A 21,116-nucleotide genomic window follows, 5' to 3' on the forward strand; every position below is an offset into this window, starting at 1 on the left:
AGTGGGCATACACAGAGAAACTTTTAGATTTTATACTTTAACTAAGGTCTGGCCCTCACGGGCTCTTGCTCTACAACATCTATTTTTCATACCCGTAAATGATAAGAGTAATGCAGAACAGCGTTTTCCGGGTGCAGCTAGTATTTTATAATTATATTTCAGTCGTATATTTACTAATACAAGGAATCAATGAAATTGTTCAGTTCAGTAATTTCATGTATTGATATTCTTAATACAATCGTATCAGTATAATTTCTTAATAAACACATAAAAAAGATCATCCTATAAATCGTTTAATAACTACTAATTAATTTTTTCACATAATGAAACAGATACAGAAAATAAATTAAATTATCTAACCTGCACTTAAACACAGTGAACGTAAATTACCTTATTATTTAATCCCGGCGTTCCTAATCAGAATACAAAGATAAACTCATGAAAATGTGGCATTGACACTGAACCTTGATAGTGTGCAACATTTGAATTAATTTGCCTGTTAAGTGTTAAAATAAATCCTTCTTCTTCATCTTAACCTTCAGTTAAAAAGCACAGCAATATCCATATTAATTTGTATTTCAGATGGAAAGCGTAGCGTTAAAGGTTGCTCTGGTTGAGCATGACGGAGCCCCCTTACCAGTTTACTTCTTATCGTGGATACAATCTGCTCTGTTGTTTATGAAGGTACATGAATATATAGCACTATATAACTTCGCTGAGTGACATAGGCTATATATGCACCACGGGCAAAGTCAGGGCGAACTGCTAGTCATTAATATAATAAGAAGAGTCCTAGACCCCCAGGATTCCTTGGAAACTTTTCGTCCTTTTACTTTCTTAATCCAAGAGTCATTAATCGCTAAAAGTCCTACAACTAAAGTCTACTACTCCACTACTCTCCTATAACTGGTTCTTAATACCTACAGATGTCAGGTATTCCACAAGCGGAAATAGACAATCCACCGAAAGAGCCCTTCAAAGGTTTGGACACGTTCGATTTGTTACAACGAGCAAGGTAAGCCTAAATATTCATACCTAATGGAATTATTTCGTACCAGATGTTGTCCTCTGACCGTGTCCTTGGTGCAGTGGTAAACGCGTAAGCGTAGAACCTAGCGACCCTGAGTTGGTTTCCCGGTGGGTTTCCCGGTGGGGACGCACAAAATGTCTCGGTCTGGCAGGACACAGAAGGCTGATCACCTACTTGTCCATAAAGAAAATCGGTCAGTGTAACCGATGTATATCATCTGACCCATACCCTACTAGTGGACACGGGACTTGCTATACCAGTTATTGCCCCCGACTTTGTCCACGTAGACAATTAAAGTACCTTTCATAGACATAAAGTAGACTACATAGCCGCTCTAGACTTTTGAGATACAATATTCACACCACCGCTCCGTTGCGACGTAAAAGAGAGACAAGCAAATAACCACACTTCAATATAAATAGTATCACGGGTAAGGGTAGCTTATTACAATTATTTTTCATTCATTCTTATTACAATAAAGCAACCTCGGCCATAAAAAAATGTTTTTGTCCCGCCAATGTAATAGTGTATCTTATTAAGATGTATTTCTAAAGAATATATGCACAATATTTAAAGAAAACTCTCGAGGAAAAAAAATATTCCGATGTACCGAACCGTAATTACAATTACATTCCGCATCAATGGACAGGCGGGTTAGTTACTTCTATATCACGTGGCTGCACCACGCGTTAGTAATTTTGTGACTAATGGCCGATTTCACAATTTCTGGATATGTTCTTTTTAGCTAATCTTTGCAGTTACAATAACGAATAGTTTGTGAAAATATACTTCAAAAGCGTTCAACAAACTATCCGGGAATTTAGCTAGTGGTGAAACCAATAAGATTTTAAACATTTCCAGTCAGCTGTTGTTACGTTTCCGTTTATTTTATGCGTGAAGATTTCTCCAAATTTTAATTTTCTATTAATATTTAAACTACTTATCAATTTACTTTGGTTTGTATCAGATTCACGTGTTATGAAAATAAACAATTACCAATTTATTGCAGTGTGGCGAGTAAATAAATAGTAATAATTCAATCCAGTTTAAAATGATATATAGCAGTAAATAAAAATTTTTTTGAAAACTTTATAATAATTGAGTTGTTCCATCTTTCTACAATAAATTGTACATTGTTTTTTAGGTTCCTCGAGAACTCCACGGTTGACTGACACCAATTTGCAACTGATTGAAAGATTCTTTTTCTGTCTAGATTTTGGATGGAGCGCGGGAACTTGGCAGCCGCAATACGCTATGTCAGTTCTCTGGAGGGGGCGTCCAGAGCTGCAGCTGCATCGTGGACTGAGGATGCACGCTCCCACCTGGAGACGAGGCAAGCGGCCGAAGCAGTGTTGGCCCACGCGGCGGCGTTGGGCTTGCAGTACATTTAAATTGTGGAAAATTATTGTGGACGATGTATATTGAAATTTGTTGTTAGTGTGGAATAAATTTCAAAAGTAAAGAGATTGTTTTAGTTTTATTTGTTTTTCTGAACTAACGGAGCCACATAGACAAACAAAGTCAGAAAAACCATCCCTGTAAATAGCCAGGATAATATTTTTTTTATGTCATAGTCGGCAATGACGCTGGTGAATCGCCTCATGGTAAGTGCTACCACCACCCATGAACATTTGGAGATGCAAAAAGTCAATTGCAGACCTTGCGCCTCCACAAATGGATAGCCGACTTTAAATTGGGAAGGGATTAAGAAAGGATTGACGAGAGGAATAAAGGAAAAGACTAGGAAAGGGCCTCCGACTCCCACAATAGGATGCTATTATTTCACGCCGGTTTCTGAAACTGATCACAATAAACTACAAAATATGATATTGAACGACTTAAACTGCTTCTATATTTTGTAATAAATAAAAAGCATTGGATTTAAGCGGGTTGCGGTTGCATGTTACGACTGTAAATCAATATTACAAAAGTAATGACGTTTACACTGAAATAACTTCGCACGTTTTGCTCGAGCGTAGGTAAATAAATATACGAGTATAATCTGATGGGTAGATTATAAGGGATTAAATGACTATTTCCTTTTTACTACTGGTAACCTAGTTGTAGAATTAGTCCTTAACCAAAAATGCGTGTGTATTATATTACGTATGCACTTTATTTGAAAAAAATATTTTGGGGAAAAAGTGTACACATTTTCCAAAAATTAATATCTATAACAAGCTCATAGAAATACTTAATCGTGTCGGATATTAACAGTGTAAACACTAACGGAGATCTGATATCAAAGCTGAATCATAATGACTTATTAAATTAATACAACATATTCTGTTTGTAGAAATTTCTCCTTACATTGAGATAAAACATATTGTAATGTGAAAATTAAGAATTATAAAATTTACTTTTAAAATATTGTCTTTACATAAAACTAGCGGTCCGCCCCGTCTTCGCTCGTTGTACATATATAGCCTATAGCCTTCCTCAATAAATTGGTTATCTAACACTGAAAGAATTTTTCAAATAGGACCAGTAGTTCCTGATATTAGTGCGCTCTAACAATCAAACTCTTTAGCTTATTAGTATGCATAATTAATTAGTTAACAATATTGTAGCTGTTTTTGACTTCGATCCTAACGGCCTATTAATACTATAAATCTAGTAAATTTATTCAATTAGAGCAAATTAAAAATGGCCTACACGCGTGGCCGTGGCCAACGGAAATGTGGTCATATTGACGCAAATATTGGATCGATTTGCTTAACGAAATCAATAGATTGTGGCGTAAGGGCTGTTTGTTGGACGTTTCACATAATATGTATTCACGTAAACATCGATATTCAAGCTTGGCGTGAGAAATGCGTGAGAGAACAGAGGGGTTCTGAATACCTGGTGAAAGAGACAAATCCAAAGGTGTCGGGAGCCGCATAGAGATGATTAATCTACCTGAGATAAATCGATCAAAAAAGCGAATGTGAAATGCCTCTGCGCAACTTCACGTTCCATTCTGCATGCAAAAATTTGCATTCAGATCTTGAGTGGTAACAATAAATTGTGTGTAGTCACAGGTTTAATAATACTCAGTGTTTATATATTTTATTATACCTGGGGACATGGTGTCGGGGCAATAGGCTAGTTTATACTTGTATGACGAAGCGGTAAAGTTTTGTTTAATTTGCGTGTTTGGGTCCATTAATATTCGGAAATACCGATCCGATCGTAGGTATTCTTTTACGCACCAAAAACTACACTTTTCAGGATTGCACATGCATTTTTTGTGTCTGTGGTCTTCTCGAGTGAAGTCGGGACTAACAGCTAGTTATTAAAGTACCTATTTCTACACTCATATTTTATTCGTTTGTTAGACAGCGTGTTACAACAGCCAGTCTATGCGAAACCTTTGGGCCAACGGAAACAGAACTTACACGATATAAAGGCTAATACAGGAAATCACAAATCCTGTGCATTTTTAACAATAACGTTGTGTACTCTATCCTTAAATTATAAAGGTAATATAGTTTGTGTTGTGATGTGATTAAAGATTACTGGGATTCTTTTTGTCTGTAGGTAGTAAATGGGGAATATTTTGGAAGTTGTGAAAGTGTCAGTGAGGAAGAAGAAAATCGCGAGCGCTCTTACTGTTTCCTTTTACCTCAATTGGACATTTAAAAAGATTTCTGATAACTTAAGACTTTTTCAATAGATTTTATAGCGTCCATTATTCTTCATAGTCAGTAAAATTAACTTTTAAAATTAAAACGGTACATGGGTGTTTTGTCCAAAAACCTTTCAATCACGATTTCATACTGCAATATTATATTGCAAATCTGATATTGTTTGTTTATATTTATTCGTAACGGTCACTTCAAAACAGCTGTGTCGATTTTGATTCTGAGGAATTGTGGCATACAGGTAGATTAAACTACGGACCAACGCTGGGTAATAGTAAAAATAAAAGGTTTCCATCAGGCAAACCACCAGCCCAGTTGGCCGCTATGACATTAAGGAAAGTCTCAATTAAAAAGCTATAACATACTTTATATTATGAATTTTTCTTTCCCTGACAGGATACAGTTACATAAATCCATGTCGTGTAAATATGTTGGCGGTAATACTGATTATTATAGTCTGTGGTCTATGGGCGTGGTCCAGGGTAAGGAGGAATTACAACGAGCCCCCAGCCATACCCGGAGGGTTGCCTCTAGTTGGTCATGCCCATTTACTAGTTGGAGATAGTATTCGTGAGTAGCATTGAGCTTGATACATTTTCGGATTACCTCTTAACACACATATGTACGCGAGTCTATATACACGCACGTGCGTACACGCACGTACACACATCCATGCGTACTTACTAACACTTATATACTTATTAACACTATGCGATACACTCATTTGAAAATTATTTCTATGAACATACTCTCCTGAGAGAGTCTCAAATATAATACAATTGATGTTAATAATAAAAACAATGCATACACATTATTTCATAGTATGGATCAATTGGAAATTTTACACACTACTTTTGGGAAAAAGTTTGTGAAGCTAAGCTTATTGTTTTCTGCACGTTAATTATAAAAAGTTTTTAAACACCACTGAAATATAACAATTATATGAACAATATTGTGTTATTTACATAATGAACATACAATGCAAATTTATGTTTTAGAATTATGGACCACGGTGAAAGAGCTTTCCTATGAGTGTTTGCGGCTTGGAGGGGTGCTGTCTGCAACTATTGGGCCACGTACTATTTATAGTGAGCCATCGTTCACGACCTATTTCTCTTTCTTTTTTATTAATTCTAAGTGAATTTGACTAAGAATATCTTGAGAATATCTCAAATCTCACATTTTTTAATTGGTTTAGTCGCACACAATAGACAAATATTAATTTTAAAGCCCCGTTTTACCTGCAAAAATTATAGCGTAATGTTATATAGGTATATTCCCATACAGCCATAGCCTTCCTCTTTTAGTAGACTATCCAAAATAAAAATAATTTTTAATTTTAAATTCCTGGGAACGTCTAAAAACCTCTTTGTCTTTATAATATCTTAGATCCATCTATCAGATATTCGATTTAAAATAAAATTTTCAATATAAATCTAAATGATGATTTTAGTTTTGTCTAAAAGGAATTGAGAATTTAATAATCTGTTTTGACGTTCTAGTCGTTTGCGATCCAGATGATGCATTAACGGTAGCGAACTCTTGCTTACAAAAGGATACTTTTTACGAATTTGCTAAGCCTTGGCTCGGAGAAGGGTTGGTGACTGGCAAGTGTAAGTAAAAATCAAGCATAATCATGTAGCATGTGAGCAATCAGGGGCAATCATCACTTTAAAATATTGTCCCGTTTCTTGTTACTCTATTCTTATTCTTCTTCTTCTTCTCAGTCTTTGTATGTCCACTGCTGGACGTAGCTGCTCTATTGCATTGAAGTAACATTTCTGTTAAATTTAGATGAAACTAAGTACTACAAAAATATATTAAATTGCATCGATTTAATTTCGGACATTCCTTTAAAAATTCCTATTTTTGGTGTCTTAGCCTGTTTTTTAATAGTAAACTTACTTTGCCTGTAATACAATATTGTTTCGATTGTGTAAATTTTCATTTCGTAGTTGATTTTATTCTGTTTTAATCCTTACTCCAGTATCAATATGGAAGCACCATCGCCGTCTATTGAACCCAGCGTTCAGTTCGATTGTGTTGGACGGATTTCTCGGCGTTTTCAACAGTCAGTCTCGAAGACTTGTCCAGGAATTGTCCAAAGAAGTTGGCAAGGGACCGTTTGATCATTGGGTGTATACGCGTCACAATGCTTTGGAGACCATTTGTTGTACGTATACTATTTACTTTTAAGAACGTAGTACTTTTTAAATTAACAGAATCTCAATTAAAATTCCTCGTGTTTTTCGTGCAAATCCAGTAGTATCGAAACCAAAATGTTTCAAAGAGAGGTTCATATTATTCAACGCATAAATTGTTGTGACCCTTTGATTCAAGAATAACTATCTAATAATTCCTCACTATAAAAATATGTTCTTAGCAAAAAGTATATCATTATAAGCAAATACTATAAAAATTTATAGGTATAAATGATTAAAAAAAGCAGAAATATTATCATCCTCAGTTTTATTTAAGTCCGCTAGAGGAAACTCAAGATTTATCAAGTTGAACATTCCAGTGACAGCTTTAGGGATAGACTTCACCGAGAAAAGTGTTCTCAACAGCCAATACGTGCAAGCGACAGAGCAGATATTTAACGTCTTCGTGGAGAGATTCCAGAAGTTTTGGCTCCACAATCATTTTATATACAGCCTTTCGGGCTTGCGGAGAAAACAGGACAATCTGCTCAAGATTCTACATAACATGTCTTATACAGTGAGTAATTTCATACTTACTTTCGTATATATTAAGATTTAAATTAAAAAAACATACTTTTGTATGCCCAAAATACATTAAACATGCATTAAACAAATTGAAATTGTTGCTGTCATACCAAATTACAGATGACGGGCATCGGAGATTTTCCTAAAATATAAATTGTAAATACCTTACTATTCTTATCCGTACTCACTATTTTTAATTTCAGGTACTTCAAAAACGGAAAGCTGATTACTTGAAAAGTTTGGAATCTGGTTACAAAGAAGATAAAACAGGTATTTAAATTGATAATAGTATAAATCACTTTAATTGTAACCAATCAGGGGTCAGCTATAGTTTTCATAAACCACAAATGTTTCTCTCTCACTCTTAAATAATTAATTAAATCTTACATTGTATCCAAATTTCTGAACAATTATTAAAGAACAGGCTATTCCAGGCTGATTACCTAATCCAGCTCTTATTTCAGGTACAAAATTCAAGCCATTCATGGATCTCCTGCTAGAGTTATCAGTGGAAAAGGGCGCGTTTAACGACCGCGAGATACAGGAGCACGTAGACACGATGATAGTTGGCGGTCATGATACATCAGCTAGCGTTCTTATGTTCACTCTGGTGCTGATAGGATCTCATCCACATGTTCAGGAGAAGATATATGAAGAGTTAGTATAGCAGTTTGGATAACATTGGACCAAATAACCTAAGATACACATTATAATAATCTTTGTAATGTTATTAATGTGTTATAGTTAGCAATTTCTTTGATATTGGATGAATTATGAATAGACTGTAGAGTAGGACCACCCATAGATAGAGTAAAACAACTTTTTCAGATTACGCGTAGTCTTTGGCAGCGACGATCGTGACGTCACAAAGCAGGATCTCTCACAGTTGGTGTACTTAGAAGCAGTGTTGAAGGAGAGCATGAGGATATTCCCTATCGTCCCTGTGACGGCTAGAATACTTGATCGAGATATTAAATTAAGTAAGTAAAATCGGTACATTAAATTCTATTTCTATTCGCCTGAGTCAGAATAGCGTATTTACTCAAAATATTTTTTTTTTTCACTAGCAAGTGTTAAAAATACTTAACTCATCTCAACAATTCTTCTTAAGTAACTAATCTTCTTTCTTTCCTCTCGATGTATTTAGTTTGTCCTTAATGAGTTTGACATGGAATGAAATATGTTAAAGTCATTTAAGGACTATTCTTAATTGAAATAATTTTTTGAAATCACCCAAGATGGGTAAATAACCACACGTCTTATGAATATAATTCCAAATAAAAATCTATATTTTCAGAGCACTGCACTCTATCCAAAGGCCGGACCTGCTTCATGTTCGTCCACGGAATCCACAGGCATCCAATGTGGGGTCCAGATGCTGAAGAGTTCAAGCCAGAGAGATGGCTCAACCCACTGACCTTGCCCGACTGCCCCACTGCGTTTGCCGCGTTTAATATGGGAAGGAGAATTTGTATAGGTTCGTGTTTATTATACACTAGCTACGCCCCGCAGTTTCACCCGCGTAGGTCCGTATCCCGTAGGAATATGGGGATAAAGTTGTTGTTGATAAAGTTGCCTATATGTTATTCCAGGTGTCCAGCTGTTTACGTACCAAATGTCATTGCAATCGGTTCAGTAGTTTCTGTGTGAAAGAGTAACAAACACACACACACATCCTTACAAACTTTGCATTTATAATATTAGTAGGATTTAATATCTTATTTGCGTTATAAATAAAAGTGCTTGTTGTAAGCTATATTTACATCGTTGTTTTACATTTTACTAGCGGTCCGCCCCGGGCTTAACTTGTGGTTCATTCACATTATTTATTGTATTTTATTTTATCGCGAGATAGTAACAGCTATTCCCCATATATATTTGCACCCTTATTTTACTCGCTACTAGTTTTGATATTTATGTTTTTATCTCTTATCCTAAAAAAATCGTCAAAATCGTTAATATAATCGTTAAATACTTTCCCAGAGATACTTTCCCACTCATGAAACGAATAGAAAAACACTAATGTAGACTTATATAAATATAGCGTAACCTCATCAATTTATCTGAGATTTTAGTATGTTTGCACGTAAATATAACAAATTTACAGGTAAATCTTACGCATACATGTCGATGAAGACATCGCTTGCCCACGTCATGCGTCACTACAAGGTTCAAGGAGATCATACTAAATTGGTACTGAAAATTGACGTCATGCTAAAACCTGAAGAAGGCCACTATATAAGTATCGAGAGAAGAAGTTAACAAATAGAATCTCTTCAAAATTTAATTTCAAATATAGAACACTGTAGAACTTGGTAGATGTAGAAGTAAATTGTAATAATAATATTTTGATGAACACAAATGTAAATAAATGGTAACAAGATAAATTTTGTTTTTATTTCTTTATTGCTCCATACGTCACCATCCAAAACATACAAAATAATCGTATACAAAATAAATATAACATTACAAACCTAGAAAGTACGTATTTTCCTATTTAAAAATAAAAATTATTTATATTTAAAGATAATCCATTTTAAAGCATATCACAAATACAATATATAACTTTTGCCATATATCCAATGATGTATTAGTTAAATAGAAGCTCATATCTACAAACAACATCCAGATATTTATTAAAATTACTCTTCAACAGCCATTCTCTCTTACATGACAAAAATTTTAACATCAGATTCATAAACGTAATTAAATTAATTTGTAACATCACAAAGATAATTCATGTCTAATCAAGTTTTCGACTGTCATCTCCGTTTTTTTCAGCAACAGCCTTTATTAAAGATGGCGAGGCTTGTTTCATATCGTATACCAAGCCAGTAAAAGCTAATAAGTCAAGGAAGAGGGTGGTCAAATTGATGAAATATGGCAACTCAGCGGCTTTGTAATCCCAGGGGAACGTGTGGTGGTAATTATGCCAGCCTTCTCCAAGTGCAAATATAGACACCAGGTTGTTTTCTGAAGGCATTATATCCCTGAAAATTACAGATTAATGTTAGGTTAATGATTCTTTAAGTATTCATTTGAGACATGATATATGCAAGATAATATCGAAGATTATTGTATGATTTATTTTGTTCATACTTAAGTAAATGACTAAATGCAGTAGAAATTAAAAACTAATGTATACAAAAGCAGTGGTTGTAAAAATAAGAGAAAGTTTTATCATTCCACAAGATTGTAATCCGCAGTTACTTTTTTCCTTAATTTTCGAATTCCTACGTCATTCGCCATAAACTAAAGAGTTCTATCCATTAATATTATTAAACTTAAGCACCAATAAACAATACGTACTTATCATAAGGCTTCAACCCATGCATATGTGCGAAGCTATTCACAGACCAAGTCGCATTCAATGATATAATGTACCGCACAAAACTAGACAGCACGGATACGTATAACTCTTCCCCAAACAAATAAACTGGCACAATTATCGGTATCAGGAAGCAGAACAGGAATTTGAGGATGTTGAAGTATCTGAAAGGAATCAAGAGGCATCGTCGGTCAGACAGAAGTTGTTCATATAACATTCAAGAGGAGTTGAGAAATCCCTCAATCATCAGTCCCTGAAAAATTCTACTTATATTATAAACGCGAAGGTTTATAAGTGTGGATGGATGTACGATTAAGTATGTATGTATTGATGTTTCTTACTCTTTCCCGCAAAAACTACTGAACCGATTGCAATGAAATTTGGTACGTAGATAGCTGGACAACTGGAATAACACATAGGCAACTTTTTATCCCGATATTCCTACGGGATACAGACTTACGCGAATGAAACCGCGGGGTGCAGCTAGTGTTATTATACTTTGTTTATTTGACACGCTTTTATTAGCTTCATCTTTATCGATGTTGTTTGTTATATGTTTGATAGTGTACAAAGTGTGAATTAAATCGTGTCTAAAAGAGTAGGTCACATACAAACATACAGGTGAAGTTAGTACATGTATGTTAAAAACTTACCGATTGAAAAACACCAACATAGGATCACTTGTTATATCACTCATATCTATCTTAGAACCCTCAGTCCTAACATGCGGGTGCTTCTTCATCATCAGCCAGCCCACGTGTGAAAAGAAGAACCCTCGGTTGGCATCGTGGGGATCAGCAGATGTCTCAGACTTCTTGTGGTGTAGGCGGTGATCGCGGACCCAGTTGTAAAGGTTATTCTGAGAATAAATTACTTGTATACTATATAAGCGTTACACCCCGCTTTCGCCCGGGGTAAATATACATTATGCAGCCATTTTCAATCAGGAAACACATACATATTATGTTAACTAGGCATGTCCCTTAAATAAGACCGTTCAAACACACAAACAAACAAATCTTCAGCATTTTATTATTAGGTGTTATCGAAGAAAACGTGCGGATTACAAACTTTGAAAACGTTTATGGAAATTTGACCCTGGAGGTAACTATCTACGGATGAAGAAAAAGAAGAAATTTCAAATACGCTGGATCTACTGAAGAAAATACTGAATTGCCATAAGGAGTTGAAAAAAAAGAAGGTACACTTTATAACAATTAACAAAAAAATTAAATAACCTCACGAATATTGCATTTAAAAAGAATAATACTTAATTGTGTTAGTTGATCAATGGTTTTTCAACAGATTATTATTATTTATTATTTAGGATAGCAATTATTTCAACAATACAATAAAAATACATAACATGTCACACCTCATATCTGTTGTGTAATTTTATATCTATATAATCATCTATTTGTTTGTTTTTTATTTGTATAATTTATTTCATTGGTGTGTTGTGCTGTCCCTGATAAATAAATATTTCTTTCTTTCCTTCAAAATTAATATAATACATGTGCAAATGCAAAAATAAGGCTAAATGCTTATAGTCTAGCACCAATTGCTTTAAAAACGGTTTTCAACATAAAACGTACAAATCAAGATATTATTAAATAAAACACGTTATTATCGCAACATGAAACACTAAGAACAATATAATTTATCCGTCCTCATAAATGATTAATATCACGAATAAATCACGTCAAAGTTCCGTATTAAACACACATGTTTCCCAACAAATCATCACAAAAATATTCTCGAAATAACCTTGACATCAAATAGTACATTGTCAAACACTAAGAATTTCTCTTTGCGTTAATTCACACGTAGAAGGTGTTACATACGATATTCTTGTAATATCATAGTTCTATATTATTGACCTGAACCCTCACAGGAGGCCTGTGTCCCAGCAGTGGGAACATATAAGGGCTGTTATTGATGATATTATTGACATTTAATATTCCAATATTGTTATCATATTATTAGGTATCTAATTAATAACGGTTTTAAATATAAAATCATCACAATCAGCCGATGTTCCCACTGCTGGAACACAGGCCTCGTAAGTCCCTCCCCTCAGAATAATATAAATTAGACAATGTCAAATTATTTACTTTCTAATTTCTTTTTTTTTTCAACAATTGAAATTAAAAGTAAACAAAGGCGTAAAGCAAGTTTTTTTGCTGAGGCGCGTGACCTTTGCCATGAATGATCCCAATCAATGGTGGCAGAGGTCACTCGCTTCCACGGTTCAGCGAAAGGACGCGGGTTCGAATCCCGCCTCAAAACGATTTTGTATATTCTTTAATTTTTTACAAATATTTGTACGCTAAAAAACTGAAAGTTTAAAACCAGCATAAATCTATTTTCGATAGAAATATATTTAAACTTTCTATTCTAATATTATAATTTCTAATGTCTTATATAAATTAAAAAGATTTCGAAATAAAATAGTTTAATATAGACGATTTTCATTCGACGACGTGAAATTGTAAACATTAGCGTAAAAGTTCATCTATGTAATAACGGAATTTTTCTTAATTTTTTTTTTTAAATCCGTACTGGGAGATTCCCGTTACGTCTTAAAACATTACTAAATCCAGTGTGGGAAAGAAATTGCTCTGAGCGACTTATATACTCTGTTTTTTCCACACTGGAAGTACTACTTCATGGTACCTTTATTACATGGAACTACATGGGAACCCCTCCTCCTCCCTCTAAATCTCCAATTTCGCTTTATAATGTCCCTTATAGTAATGCATGCTTACCTGGCCAGCAGTTGCGTAAAACATTAGCAACAATATCTTCACAGGCTTTTTCACTTTATAAGACTTATGAGTCCAAAGTCTATGGGCGCCAGCTGTGACACCTAGGCCCGCCATAATGCCAAATATACATTCTGAAAGATAAACCACAGATAAAATAAAAGTTAATAATAAACATAGTAAAAAAAACTAAGAACACACTTTAATTATTTATTCCTAGCGATCCTGTTAAGGGTGATTAGATATACTCATGTTATTTTTTTTAATATTACTGATATTTAATAAGTACACAAAGTTTGAATTAAATCTGTTTATGTAATTCGTTTACTATGTTTAAAGTGGATCAAAAAGAGGCATACAAATATATAAGCATATTAACATATGCTGAAGCTACTGTAGTAGTGTAGTGTATAGATAATTGTAGCTAATTAAGCAAAATAAGCTATTGTGCGTGATGAAAAGTCATAGGTATTCATGGGATCATGGTGGCCGAGTTGTAAGGCGCCCAGGTATGTCGAAGAAGCTGGTTTGAGTCACGTGTCCTAATCGCATTTTTTGTATTTTTCATACATTTACATCGCAAATTCATGTAAGTGTAGTTTTAAAAAAGATTATTTATACAGTCGACTTTTAAAAATTTGCTCAATATATTAGATACTAGCAGTTCGCCTCGGCTTCGCTCGTGGTACACTGAAAAATTTTTTTCAAATCCTATAGTTCCTGAGATTAGCGCGATCAAACAAACAAACTCTTCAGCTTTATAAAATTAGTATAGATTAATTAAACAAATCCTATTTACCATATAAACAAACAATACAAGCATAACTATAGCTGTTATAGCTATAAAGCATTTACGTTTTTTTTTAACCCAATAAAAATAGAGCACCAATCTAACCTATTAATATAAAAGCCTACATGACTAGCGACATCACGACTCAAACGATGTTTATACTACAAATTTCGTTAAACACGTAGGTACACGTGATGATACTTGTATTGGTCACGTTTTGCAGTGTCAACATTATCATTCTATGCTTCATCAAGATATCGCCATATTTCACACGCAAGTGGCGTTTATCAATTGATTGTTTTGCATATTCCGGTGTTTTTGTAAATGGTAGTGTACCTACTTAATGGATTTATAGATTAGATGCTTGTTACTCTTTCAAATGGAAACCACTGAACGCATTTTGATGAATTTTGCGATGTACCTTATGTATCACAATAACGCATGAGCTATCTAAAGGTTTCGTCGTGGGATGAAACCGCGCAACGCAATTTGTATATTTTTTACTTTAAATACCATTTCCTCTCTCATTTTTTAGGTTTATAATACAATTGATATCTATAAATTGCGTTAAGTGAAATAAAACGTAATTGCTTAGTATATCTTATTTCCGAACAGAGAAACCTCGCTTCAATGTATGTATAATATACGAAATGTAAATGTAATTTCAGTATCTATTTCCTATACAAATGGGACAATTTGCTAATCTATAATCAGCTTTGACACAATCATTCAAACACCAATCAAACCAATGCTTTATATAAAAAACCAAAATAAGTTAAATCGTTTCATACAAAATCAGTTATTCACTATAAATACCAATCACTTACGTATTACAAACGTGCTTCGAAGACATCGTCTCCCGCTGTACAAAAAGTACGCGAAATATGATATCACAATGATATGGAATAAGCTTATGATTATTGCACCAGACCATATTATCGGCGTGACGAAACCAACGCGTCTTTCCATCTTCCTGATTGGCTGTAACATATCGGATTCTTTTGGTAGTACTTGGTCATAATAGTTCTCTTTCACATCCCATTGCTGTTGTATAGTTGTAGTCCGAGTCGCCATTGCCTGTAATTAAATTTGATTATAAATAATAAGGTTCTATTGTGCGGTGTGTTAAATCTAGTCGATGAATAATGGACTCGAATGTTGTAATAATTAAATTGGCTTTTATTTATCTTTACATCATTATGGTCTTGCCGAAAGCATCGTTGGGAAACCGACGTGTCAAAAATCAAAAAGTTGTGTGACATGAGAAATGAGTAGGCCAGTTATGGCATTGAACCCAACAGTGGTATGTGGATGGACTATACAGTAATTGCGCTGTGCGGTTAAAAGCTAGCTACAGTCTTTACTTTTACTGATGTATAAAGATGAAGAGGTTGTTTGGTTGGTGCTCTACAAAACTACTCTTTGAATTTGAATTTTGCAAAAAGATAATTTGAGATTCTCCAAAGGGCATAGGATAGCTTTTATCGTGAACGGGAACTGCCTATATGATGGAATAGGACGGAAAGCCTGGACCATAGAGAGATTAGCCGAACTTCGTGATAAATTGTGTTTCCATAGACAATTTGTGAAACAAAACAGCTTTTAACTGATTCAGACCTGATAGAAGATAATCCACTGAATGCAGTGGAACCTGTACTAATATTAACAATTGTATGCACGTGATTTTAAAAGCACATCATATATAATATATGTTGAAACCTATCGAAGGTCGATCTCTTATTCATGGTGTTACTCACACCAAAAATTATGCTAATTTTGCATCATTCAATAATTTCTTTAGAAGCGAGTACATGTATCTGTTAATTTACAGCAATGATGAAACAGAATTGATCTATGATGACCTTTTAATGTAATTTCTAGCCAAATTACAAGTGTCAGTACACAATTGAATTTCCAAGATCGACCTTTAGTTATGTTTCGAAAGAGGACTGTCTTGATCGATCTATTGGTATGCTTACAATGTATTTTAATTTTTATTATTAACTTAAATATGGTCTACGTGTACATTACGAAAGATGTTATATGATAAATATATCTCTAAATCAACATGAATTTTGGTATATTCAATTATTTATATTTTATTCTATGATATGTTATCCATTATCTATTATTGACTGCAAAAAAAGGTCAGTGAGGGAGGGATGTACCACTCTATTTTCTAAAACAGGACTAGATCATAACATTGTCTATCAAACAAAAAAATAATCGTGTGAACCGATTGAAAATTAACACAGTTAGTTACCAAGCAAAAAAGTAACTGTTTTAAGAACATCCTTCGTTATTCGAGACGTCGGTTTAAAATGTAATTAAAACAGTACAATACTGTGAAAAATAACATTAGGTGACATACAAAAAAAGAGTTGACACATTTGTAAATTAGTTTCGCACATTGAACATTGCTTAAACAAAATCGCAAGAAGCATACATTTTGTGTCAACTAGAATATATTATTCTAACGTCTAAACTAATAGCTAACTGTGACTCATATAGCTATATTTTTCTGCAATTATAATATTGGTTGTTTGAAATCCAGTAGTGATAATCTGTGGTGAGACGTTAAAACGTAAATATGTACACAGAGAAATTATATTAACGAGATTATCATTCCTTTTATCTTCTTTACTATTATTTGATTCATTAATTTACGCCTTACGCCTCTCCAAAGATTCATGGGCGATGGTAGCGCTTACCGTCAGCCGACCCACCAGCTTCATTGCCGATTGTGACATAAAAAAGTCGGAAATTATCATAAATAATTGTATTGTTATTTTTTTAATAGTTTTAAAAATGTTGCTCGCACAATATTTGCTTCTTTCTAACGTCCTTTCGTTATTTACACTACAGCTGCAAACTAATTAAACCTTACTGAGTAGCAGTAAGAAAGTTGCCTTTAAACAGTTGAGATTGTAAAATTTGTAAGTTTGCATGCTTTTGCAAGTGCTTGTACAATTCAGTTTTTTTTTTTATTTACAATAAGTAGACCTTTGAACACAATCCCACCTGATGGAAAGTGGGGATGCGATCTATTTTTTTATCTCACAGTCGGCAATGGAGCTGGTGGGACGCCTGATAGTAAGCGCTACCACCGCCCATGAAAATTTTGAGAGGCATAAGGTCTATTGCAGACCTTACGCCCTCTATAAATGGATTGCCGACTTTAAATTGGGAAGGGATTAAGAAAGAATTGTCGAGAGGATTAAAGGAAAGGACTGGAAAAATAAATGAATAGCCTATGACAGTCACAAACAACGTGCCTTTTTTGGTTGAAAAAAAATTAAAATCGGTTCTCTAAACCAAGAGATTACCCCCTACAACATGCATCGTCACAAACTCATTAGTTTTACCTGTATTAGTATAGAAGTATAGGTAATTTTGTTTTTGTATGGGGCGATTATAACATACATCCTATCCTACTAATATTACACAATAATTACTCAAACGTTTGCAATGAAATTTGGTACGTAGACAGCTGATCAACTGGAATAATATACAGGCAACTTTTTATCCCGATATTCCTACGGGATACGGACTTACGCGGGTAAAAACGCAGGGCGCAGCTGTATTTTTATCAATATTAAATTTAAAAAAAATACATTAAACTACACTGACATAATATAGAAAACAAATTAGTGCGTTTATTGGCTTGCAGGAGGTAATCTCGATAATTGCTGAAACCATTTCGAAAATGTTTCACCAATAGAAGAATACAATAATTCTCAGTAAGAGGCTATTTTGTTTCCCATAAACATAATAATAAATCTGTGTAAGTAATCAATATAAACTCTAATAATTATTTATAACAGGTAGACTACATAATATGCTAATGAGACAAGAATTGCATTGCAAATATAATAAAATGCTTATTTTTAAATATTTTGTACATTCGTTTTGTAAATAACAAACAATATGAAAATATTTTTTAAGTTTTTCGTTATAAAACAACAATGGTATAAAGCTCTAAGATGAAAATTAAATGTTAAAAAGTCTATAAATTTTTTAATAAAAATAATAATAAATACATTTATTATGAGTTTTAGTATAAAATAATAATTTAAGTTAAGTATTCCGAAAAATAATCAATAGCGACAAAAACACCTTTGTCCTTATAATTTTCCCGCCAAACACAGATAACATAACGTATACATTAATTGTACATCTGCCTGCAACATTGGAATAACACAATATAAAATTGAATACGAATATATTCGATTTTTTATAACCTACTGTAATTATTAGATTCCAATGCGAAGTCTGCTTTCCAATATTATTATATCATTTTTTAACTGAAAATAATATTGTATTTTATTCATCCTTTTTACACGCTTTTTATTAGCTTCACCTGTATGTTTGTTTGTTTGTTTGTTTGTTTGTTTGTTTGTTTGTTTGTTTGTTTGTTTGTAACCGACTTCTTTGGGCGCGATTTTGACCCACTTTAAACGGCCAGATTTCGTTCAAACTTTGTAGATTTATTGAGGACCGATGACAATACACTAATTTGATAAAATTAATCCAGTTTTCAATTTGCAAAATATGATTTTTGTCAAAGCGTGTTTTTTAGTTTTTTTAAACTATTATATTTTATTTAAACTATATTTTATTTTGTAATTTTTAGTTTGACGTGCTTTAAAAGCGTGTTTTTTAGTTTTTTAAAACTATTTTTATTCTTTTAGACTTGGCGCTATTCACTGGCTGGAAATTATAGTAGTAACTTATATTATCTGTGGTTTTGTGAGAATTTAAAAACATTTGTTTATTACTTAGTTTTTTACTAATTCATTACATTATAATTTACAATTTATAAAATTAGCTAGATATCTAGTTTGTTTATTTTAATATTTAAGTTTGGGCATACTTGTATTTTCTGAATTTAGTGATAAATGCGTTCTTAATTTTTCAGATGTTCTTATAAAGTTTTCCATCTCATATTATTGTCAAGTTCAAAAATAAGAATATTTAAACGACTCAAGTTACCTACTGCTAAATATTTTCGATCTTGTAACTTGTACTATTAAATGCTTTCATGATGCTTTTTCCCTTTGAAATTGAGATATTTGTTACGGTTTTTATTATTTAAAATCTTCATAGAATTTCACAAATATAAAAAATACCAAGCCACTTCCGTCATAAAAGCAAATTTATTTTTATTTCTAAAATAATAGTAAATATAACATACCCTCAATATGGGTTAAATATGTAATAATCGTCCACTTAACCAAACGCGTGCCACAAACGATAAACTCAAAGTAACTGAGTCTCGTGATTTTCTCTTGCAAAATCCGATGACACTGCGTATGAAATACGTGCGTATTATTTTATAAGATGAATAAATAACATGTGCATGTTAATTCGAATTACCTTGTGGTGCAATGGTTGTGAAAAGGATTAGCGCAAGCCCTAGGATCGATCCCCGTTTAGAATTTAGATTGATGAAATGCATTGTTGGAGAAGGAGGATGAATTAAATTCATATGATAACATGGCAATAAACACTAAACTATAAATATTTTATAAATACCTACTACAGTGCAACCTCGATATAACAAATCGGTAGGGAACAAATAAATATTCGTTATATCAAGTAATTCTTTGAACTGAGGTTCGTTATGTTGAGGTTAGGTTGGTCTAAAATTCGTTATAAAGAGGTAAAACAATCACATACTATGAGATTAAGAATCATTACATTGGTTACACTTTATATAAAGGTTAATAAGAAATTCGTTAATAATAAATTCGTTATAAAGAGGTTGTTCGCAAAAAAAGTTCGTAATGTAAAGGGATATTTTACATTGACTCTTATGGACAATTCAAGGGGATTACGAAGAATTTGTTAAATCGAGGAAATCGTTATATTGAGGTACGTTATATTAAGGTTGCATTGTAGTTCAATGTGGATAATGAACAAAGTTATTTTAATAACTAGGCGTTATTAGTTTGGTGTATATCAAACATTAATCTGGTAGACTGATTATTTTATATTTCCCATTCTAACATACAAAAAAATCTAAATTTGAATATCACAACTTGAATTTGTAAAAAAAAACAACATCGTTTTAAATATTTTTTTCGGGATGCCATTACACGTGACGTCATTTTCTTACCATGAGACCACCCTTTGAATATAACCCTTCCATAATCCACTCATAAACGACGAAGGCATCGGAGGCCATCCTTTTTTTTTGAAAGCTGATGCCTGCTGTTTTGCTGGGTTGCTGGTTTAGTCTAGTTCTGAAAATCGTAAAGATAAAAGTGAAGTCCCGTGTCCCCTACTGGGGTATGGGGCAGATGATATACATATGTTTCACAGATCAATTTTTTTTTATGGACAAGTAGGTGATCAGTCTTCTGTGTCCTGCCAGACCGAGACTTTTTTTTTGTGCGTCCCCACCGGGAATCGAACCCAGGACCCCTTGGTTCTACGCTCACGCGTTAACCACTGTACCAAAGAGGCGGTCAAAAAAAGAGGCGGAAAATCGTAAAGATGGTTCAGTTCTTTGTAAAAGCAGTTATTAAAATAACAGTCATGAAAAGCTAGAACTAAACTAAACTACAGTAGAAAGAAAGCCAAAACATTCTTATCAGTTACAAACAAGCTGTGCACCTATCGTATAAACAATCACACTGCCTTTCTTAACAACCATTCATAATTAACGTGAAATGTGCTGCATATGTTTATTTAAGTAATTTAATTATTGAAGTGGAAAGTATAATTCAATGGATTGGAGGTTGGGATGTGTAAGTTAAATTAGTATGATACAATTTGTCCTTACCTATCCTACTAATATTATAAATGCGAAAGTTTGTAAGGATGTGTGTTTGTTGCTTTTTCACGCA

The 21,116-nt window shown here is 33.4% G+C and overlaps 3 protein-coding genes across 4 annotated transcripts in view; 2 read left to right on the top strand and 1 right to left on the bottom strand.

Annotated features, from left to right (window-relative positions):
* Nucleotides 1-2,492, top strand: part of LOC119838029 (MICOS complex subunit Mic60-like) — a 13,561-nt gene extending 11,069 nt beyond the window's left edge. The window contains exons 15-17 of the mRNA XM_038363842.1: nt 583-684; nt 927-1,015; nt 2,244-2,492. Of these exons, the coding sequence (XP_038219770.1) occupies nt 583-684; nt 927-1,015; nt 2,244-2,421 (369 nt within the window). The 3' untranslated portion in view covers nt 2,422-2,492. The remainder of the gene's footprint in view (nt 1-582; nt 685-926; nt 1,016-2,243) is intronic.
* Nucleotides 2,493-4,384: 1,892 nt separating this feature from the next.
* LOC119837790 (cytochrome P450 4C1-like) lies at nt 4,385-9,760 on the top strand. Of its 2 annotated transcripts, none has more exons than XM_038363546.1 (11): nt 4,385-4,494; nt 5,053-5,226; nt 5,655-5,744; nt 6,159-6,269; nt 6,644-6,829; nt 7,178-7,374; nt 7,586-7,652; nt 7,847-8,039; nt 8,211-8,362; nt 8,680-8,859; nt 9,490-9,760. In XM_038363546.1, the coding sequence occupies exons 2-11, from the start codon at nt 5,085-5,087 to the stop codon at nt 9,642-9,644; spliced, it is 1,473 nt and encodes a 490-aa protein (XP_038219474.1). In that variant the 5' UTR covers nt 4,385-4,494; nt 5,053-5,084; the 3' UTR covers nt 9,645-9,760. The 2 variants fall into 2 exon arrangements, with proteins under 2 accessions (XP_038219474.1, XP_038219475.1); XM_038363547.1 differs by lacking the exon at nt 4,385-4,494 and adding an exon at nt 4,562-4,688.
* A 104-nt stretch (nt 9,761-9,864) lies between these two features.
* Nucleotides 9,865-19,552, bottom strand: LOC119837827 (acyl-CoA desaturase-like). The gene is made up of 6 exons (XM_038363600.1): nt 19,460-19,552; nt 15,093-15,342; nt 13,479-13,609; nt 11,364-11,569; nt 10,692-10,874; nt 9,865-10,372 (listed from the first exon to the last, which is right to left on the bottom strand). Exons 2-6 carry the CDS (start codon nt 15,337-15,339, stop codon nt 10,126-10,128), a joined length of 1,014 nt encoding a protein of 337 aa, XP_038219528.1. The 5' UTR covers nt 15,340-15,342; nt 19,460-19,552; the 3' UTR covers nt 9,865-10,125.
* Nucleotides 19,553-21,116: the final 1,564 nt, after the last annotated feature.

The sequence above is a fragment of the Zerene cesonia genome, chromosome 29, assembly GCF_012273895.1.
Source record: "Zerene cesonia ecotype Mississippi chromosome 29, Zerene_cesonia_1.1, whole genome shotgun sequence".
NCBI classification, from domain to species: domain Eukaryota; kingdom Metazoa; phylum Arthropoda; class Insecta; order Lepidoptera; family Pieridae; genus Zerene; species Zerene cesonia.